Source organism: Pararge aegeria, chromosome 14 (assembly GCF_905163445.1).
Source record: "Pararge aegeria chromosome 14, ilParAegt1.1, whole genome shotgun sequence".
Taxonomy (NCBI): Eukaryota; Metazoa; Arthropoda; class Insecta; order Lepidoptera; family Nymphalidae; genus Pararge; species Pararge aegeria.
This window is the reverse complement of record NC_053193.1, coordinates 341,084-348,579: the sequence shown is the minus strand read 5'-3', so window position 1 is coordinate 348,579 and position 7,496 is coordinate 341,084. Positions and strand designations below refer to the sequence as shown.

The following is a 7,496-nucleotide window of genomic DNA, read 5'->3' as shown; positions in this document are numbered from 1 at the left end:
TCGAAAATCAGTCTTTATATGATTTTTTCTTCGAACAAAAAGCTAAAATTGATAATTTATGCTTAAAATTTTCAGAAAGTGACATTATCTCTATCATATTAGGTAACATAGGTGATAGTAATATAACGGCGTCTGTCGAAGCTAGCGAATTAAAATCGTGTGATAGTTTAGCTGGGTTTTTGCATAGCCGCATTTATAAACCAAAACAGAGTAGACAGACGGTCAATCATAATAATGTAGGTAGTCGTGAGGTGAACAATAAGGTAATAACACCTCTTCAAAGTCAAATACCTCCCGCCGTAATTTCCGCTTTAGTATCGGGGGAAGGGAACAAACACAGGGAAATATTTGATAAATATGAACTTCTTGGGAATAAAGTTTATCGACGCACTACTCGAGGTCGACGATGGGTGGTTCCCAAGAAGTGCATATGGCAAATAATCAGATGCAACCACGACGATCTTGGTCATTTTTCGGTTGACAAGACGGTTGAAAGAATAGCGTCTAGGTATTGGTTTGCACGGATGCGTCACATAGTCAAAAAGTACATTAAAAATTGTATTAATTGCGTTTACTATAAAACCAAGGGTGGATCGAAGGAAGGAGAGTTACATTCAATTCCAAAATATGCCCAACCGTTCCATACCTTGCATTTGGATCATTTAGGGCCCTTTATCGTTACTAAAAACAATCACAAGTATTTGTTGGTTATGGTAGACGCGTTCACCAAATTTGTGTTTATTTCAGCAGTACCTAATACTGAGTGCAGTAGTGTATTAAACGAATTAGAAAATGTTTCAAAAATATTCGGAAATCCTCGGAGGCTTATTACGGATGCTGGATCGGCCTTCACGTCCAAAATGTTTCTAGATTACTGCTTATCTAAGAATATTAGGCTTCACACGATTGCCACGGGCATGCCACGTTCAAACGGGCAAGCTGAAAGGTTTAATAAGACTATATTGGAGGCCATGAAAACTATGGGGGCTAATTTAGACGAAGATTGCTGGGATGAGTGCATAACTCAGTTACAGCAAGGAATTAATAGTAGTTATCAAAAAACAATAAAAGCAGTTCCTTGTGAGGTGTTATTGGGGTATAGGCTACGTACTGATGGGGATAGTTTAGGACCCGGACTTGAGAGTGGTAATGAACATACTATAGACGTGACCAAATTACGAAAAGATGCGGCTGAGAATATAAATATTAATGCCATATCTCAGAAACAAAGATTCGATCGAAACCGCATAAAAGCCAAAACATATAATGAGGGAGACTTAGTATTGGTAAAAATACAAAGCCAAACCAATGATGGACGGAGTAGGAAGTTACTACCAGCATTCAAGGGTCCGTTCCAAATAGGAAAGTGTTTGGGGCGAGATAGGTATCAAATCAGTGACATGAGAGGCAGTGAGAGATGCAATAAGAAATATGATGGAGTGGCCGCTGCGGAAAATATTAAACCGTGGATCAGAATTGATGATTGGTGCATTGATTAAAATGGATCCTAAACAAGTAACATGCGTGTTGGCAAAATTGAGTAAGGCATTTTATTAAATTCATTGCAAATTACTTAACCATTAAATAAAGTTTGATCTCTTGAATAGTCTAATGAGTCGCTATTTATATTTTTTATATACTTATACCATAGAGTGTGCTGATCTGTCTTAATGCATGTTTATACAGGTTCAGTTCATTTTCCAAGGTAGGAGTAGTGAGCTGAAGCAGTCACTCCCTAAGTATAAAGGGATAAACTGGAACAGGCACTGCTCCGGACTAAAGGAGTGAACGGTATCTGTACAGCTTGTCTAAGCATAAAGACAATGATTCTGAGTCAGGCAGTTCAGTGCATAAGAAAACAGCGGATTTCATAAAGTTACTTAAGCATAAAAGAGCTTTGAAAAGGATGCTGTTATAGGATGCAAAGAATAGAGCAAATATTCCTAAGACTAAAGGAATATGAATAGGTGTAAAATGTAATTGTTATACTGATATGTAATATTCAATGTTTAATTGCAGATACGTCCTTCATAGTACAAATAAGTGATGGGAACCTACTGGACTTTACTACGTGCCTGGGGACATGCACGGTGCAGGAGGGCCGTGTTGGCAACCCCGATGACGTAAGCGGCGCCACGGCGGCGGCGCTGGAGTCAAGAGGGCGCGGGCGCGAAGAAAAAGATTATTGTGGGGTAGATTCCGGCGCAAGCGCAGTGTTTTAAGTTGTATCGATAGTTTTGTTACATATTGAATTTGTTTAACTGTATTTGTTTCGTTTAAATGAGTGATTAAGTATTTCAAACGTTGTCTCATTTAACTGCCTAATTAATTCATATTGAGGTTGCGTGCTGTGGTCTTACGACATAATAAGTTAACATGTACAAGTACCTTACAAATTTGTTCTGGACCCGCTCCAGCATGAGACTATATTTAGCTTCATGAGGAGCCCAAATTTTAAATTACCAACATTGGTCTGAATGCTAACATCTCAAATATTTCTACACATTTCCTAAAGTCTCACATCACATTTTCTACACCTCATATGCGTATAGCGGTATGGGCCAGAAGCGACAATACGGGATTCAAATACGCAAAGGGATTTAAAGTAATTACAATTACAATCGCCCTTGTGAACATAATGATTCTCAGTTTCCGGATAAAAATTATATTATCGGTGCACCGGTTAATAAGAACTTAAGTAACAAACAAACAGACACACCAGGTACTCGCCCCGGCTTCGGGTGTAAAGTAGATACAATGTAGTAATGCGGGTTTTTTTTTGTTATCACCATCTCACATTGTCATTTAAAACTATTAAATATTAAGATAAAAAAATACACTCATTGCAATGAACAAAATGTCGATGTTTCGAGTCGCGTCAAGTTGTTTCTACTTGAATGAAATATTACACTTTTGGTGGGACTTCGAATGCCGAGGCGAAGAGCTATAAAGCGATTCCAGCTTCGAAACTTTTTGCCGCGTCATTCTGCGTTTGTCCTCGAAGTGGCAAAAAATATAACATGCGACCGACCGCTCGCTGGAACTCAAATAAAGGTAATTTAGCTTTTTTTCATCACAGACAATATGAACATTTTTTTTAATCAAAAATATGATTAAGGTACCTACCTAATCGAAGTCGTAAAGCATTTATGTTAAACTTCTTTATGCTCAGAAAAAAGCATAAAATATATAAATTAAGTTGGTTTTTAATATATGTCCGTTATTTGACGTGACAATTAACATCTTTGATATTTGTAAATTGTTACATAATACAATTAAGTCAAAATTATTCTCTAAATTGAAATTTATCGTAAAAATTAAAGGCGTATGAAGTACTTGCAGTAGCCCGCGTTTTTCGTGGCTCTTTTTAGGGTTTCCACCGTTTGTTTTCTAGTGATAGGAACTAGCCTATAATAATGACCGTCCTTAAAACTAACTCTTTGCCACAAATCAAATTGATAGGCTGCTTAGTAAGGGCGCTAAGTTAGGACAAACAAACACACTTTCGCATTTATATATGTCATAGGCATGACATTTTTCCGGGTTAACAAGTAGTCAATGACAATCTTCAACTCATATACTGACATAGAGAAAATCCCGTTAGTCCTTTTTTATTCTGAAGGCCGAATGGCGCAGTGGGCAGCGAACCTGCTTTCTGAGTATAAGACAGTGGGTTCGATTCCCTCAACTGGAAAATATTTGTGTGATGAACATGAATGTGTTTTAGTGTCTGGATGTTTATGAGTATATTATAAGTATTAAGTACCCATAACACAAGCTACGCTTACTTTGGGGCTAGATGGCGATGTGTGTACTGTCTTAGTATATTTATTTTATTTTATTTTTTATTCTCTGTAACAGTGTGATCGAAAAACAAACTAACAAACACAAACATGCTCTCACTTTTTTATTAGTTAGAGTACACATTAAAATCGAACTGGTCAAAGTCGCAAAGTAATTTTATTCTTAAGTAGTTAGACCTACGATTTATATTCACTATGCCGACACTCGGCCCTTTGAAGAATTATCGCTCTTATCATGAGTTCATTGGCCCTTTAACCTGCGCACGCACTGTTGCACTGGCTGCTGCAGGCATGGCCATCGCACAGGGATTTACCGACTTAGTCCTTTGCTGTGATCCATTTTTATAAGTAATTAAAAATAGTTTATAGCAAAGATCGAAGACTTTTGACTTTTGAAGATTATATTTCAGAAATATACTTTCTGAAATATAATTAGAATTATTGCATTAAAGTAATGATGCATATAATGTATATTGATGGATACTTTAATTACTTAAAACGCACACAACTTAGAAAAGTTAGAAGTGCATGCCGGGGGTTTGGGGTTATAGTGTCAAAACTCGAGAATTGAACCGAGGTCAACCGGGATAAGCTGCTTTACTTCCTAACCCTAATATTAAAATAAGTTTTATTCCACTGTTACAATAAATGATTACAGCTGAAATTTAATCGCGCAACCAAATGATTATAAATTTCAGTTACTACGTACTTCACTTGGCATTATTAGTTTAATTATTTATTGGCACCTAAAATTTCGTTAATTACAAACATTTTCCTTCCTTATACAATCATTATAAAATTCAATATTTAATGCGTCATTTAAATATGTGTATTAATTATAAATATGTTGTTATCATCTGAACTATATTAATGGCTCTGCAAGTGACTGGCGGAGCCTAAATTCATATGAAATATGAATATATATATATAAAAATATTATAATACGAACACAAAATGTCATACCTTGTGACAAGAATCATAGACAAATTAGGTTATATAAGTTGCCTAGTGAAAATCAATTGGTGAAAGCTAAATGTTCTCCTAGGATTCTTCTTTGATTAGATGTTATTTGCTTAGGCATTGCCTTGTTCATCGTTAGTGAAAACGGGTATTAGTGTTTTTCGTTTTGTAGCCGAAAACCTGGCTACCTGACACCAATCAATCAATAGTCTGTCTGCATCACCAGCTTAACATAACCTTTTTGAAGCAGCGCCACATACGTGATCCTCTGTCTTCCTTACTCATCAACTTCCTAGCATATTTTTAAGCTAATCGGGCTGGAGATCATCCAATTCTGCACTTACAAGTACACAATCTGCATTCAAGAACACTTCTCCCCTCCGGCAATCGCTTCACTGAGATGGCCTTGCTACTTCAGCTTGCTAATCCTTTGGTTGTGGATCCTGTTTTTGTCTCTGAAGGCAAGCTTAATCCAACCTGCTTTTGCTTTTTGCTTTTTCGGAAGGACACTTGCCGATAACCACCTAAGGGGTTGCTACGGCGTCACCGGGGGAGTGGGGCGAGCGCGAAAGCTCGCCATGAGAAGAGCCCCAGGGCTCGACGACATCGGGGGGAGTATGGGAGACGTCGACCCGAGGGTGCCTCCTGCGAGGACTCGGACCTCGGCTCGGTTCGACGTTAATCTGACTGTTGGTGGACTTTTGGACTAATCATTGTTTAGTCCGAACGCCCCCGTGACCGTGGTAAGGATCCACGTCCGGATGACGTCAGAAATCGGGGCCCTCGTCTTCGCCGGCGAAGACGCTGTGAATGTTGCGTGTGTGTGTGTTGTTGGGACACGTTGTCGGTAGTTATTTTGTCGTCAGGGTCGTCAAGGACATGCTTCGGACGTCGCCGCTTTGGTTCGACGTCGGGGACGGGGGTATAAGTGGACGCCTCGACCACTAGGGGGTTGGGGTGTCGGACTGCATTTTCAAAGTAGGTCTTTGATAATGTTTTCATGTACTGGGCTATGGTGGGAAGATCGAGGTCTCGGTGGAGATCTACGTTGCGCATGTACCACGGACTGTCCGTGGTCATACGCATAAATTTGTTCTGCAGGACTTGAAAGCTCCTGTAGGAGCTGTGAGGGCGATGGGCGAATACGACGCTGGCGTATGTCATAATGGGACGTATGCACGTTTTATACAAGGTTACCTTGTGACGGAGGGATAATTTGCTTTTGCGGCAAATCATCGGATAGAGACGACCCATCACATACGCAGCCTTGTTGCGGGCCTTGCGAATGTGTGCGGTGAAGCTCATTCTATGATCGAACGTTACTCCCAGGTATTTGGCCTTGTCTTGCCAGGGTATGGGACGCCCGTAGAGGGTGACCTCTGCGGGGTTTACCGTGAAGCGGCCTCTCGGTTTGCCCGTGAAGAGCACCGCTGCGCTCTTCTCGGGGTTAACCTCGACCCTCCAGAGGCGGAACCACTTGCCCAGCAGGTGGAGCGCCTTTTGGAGTCGACTTGCAATGTTGCTCTTTTTGGGATCGGTCGCAAAGAGAGCGGTATCGTCGGCGAATTGGGCCAGTTTGACCGTCGCCGGTAGGTCGCGGGGAATGTCGCTCGTGAAGAGCGCGTATAGAAGTGGGGAGAGCGCGGAGCCCTGAGGGACTCCCGCTCGTATGGGTCTAGGGGAAGAGAGCGTACCGTCTAGACGATAGCGAAATGTGCGATCGGTGAGATACGCTCGCAGCAAACGAACGAGACTAGCTGGCACGCCCAGATGGTGCAGCTTGTACAACAAGCCGGCGTGCCAGACCCTGTCGAAGGCCTTGGCAATGTCTAAGAACACGGCCCCAGTGGGGCTCATGTGTCTGTATCGATTGAATCCTGCCAGTATGTGCTCCGTGAGGCGGTGCGCTTGGTGGACGCAAGAGTGCTTGGCTCGAAAGCCGAATTGCTCGTCGTTAAGGAGGTTTTTATCCTCTACGACTGCCTTCAGTCTGTGTAATATTACCCTCTCATACACCTTTGCTAAGGTGTTGAGGAGGCTTATAGGGCGATAACTGGAGGGAAGGTCGCGGGGTTTGCCCGACTTGTGGATACCTATGACTGTTGCTTCCTTCCACTGGTTGGGGAAGTAGCAGTTTGCCAAGAATACATTAAAAATTACCACTAGTAGGTTGATAATTTGTCCTGGGAGTAACTTTAGGGTTTTATTGGTAATGCCGTCGGGGCCTGGGGCTTTCTTAGGGTGGAAACCCTTGATAATAGTATGAACTTCATCGCAGGTCGTCGGGGCGAGAGGTTCACCATCGGGAGGGGTCGAGAGGATTGTTGCGAGTTCGCTTTCGACTCGCAAGACGTGGGGCCTATCAATGGATACGGTGCTCGGAGAGCATTGGGATTCGAGGCAGTCAGCCATGCATTCAGCCTTATCGCTATCTTCAAAGGCGGGCGGAAGGTCGGGGCGTGCTAACGGTGGGAGGGCGGGAGCGCGGGTCATTTTGAGAGCCTTCGCCAGTTTGTAGAACGCACTACGCGATGGCGAGAGCTCCCCCAAGAACCTGTCCCATTGTCCGTGTCGGAGTGCGGTAATGATAGACACTACCTTCCTCTGGGCTCTCCAGAGTTCTAACCGATTCTGTCGTGTCGGATATTTGTCATGCTCCCTATGGGCCCTATTCTTGTTTGTGATTAGCTCTCGCGCGTCCTCCGTGAGTACCATGCGGTAAAATCCGCACGG

At 42.2% G+C, this 7,496-nt stretch overlaps 1 protein-coding gene across 1 annotated transcript; it reads left to right on the top strand.

Moving 5' to 3' along the window:
* Nucleotides 1-353: 353 nt before the first annotated feature.
* Nucleotides 354-2,354, top strand: LOC120629379. Its single transcript, XM_039898310.1, has 2 exons — nucleotides 354-1,540; nucleotides 2,020-2,354. The coding sequence occupies exons 1-2, from the start codon at nucleotides 1,432-1,434 to the stop codon at nucleotides 2,220-2,222; spliced, it is 312 nt and encodes a 103-aa protein (XP_039754244.1). The 5' UTR covers nucleotides 354-1,431; the 3' UTR covers nucleotides 2,223-2,354.
* Nucleotides 2,355-7,496: the final 5,142 nt, after the last annotated feature.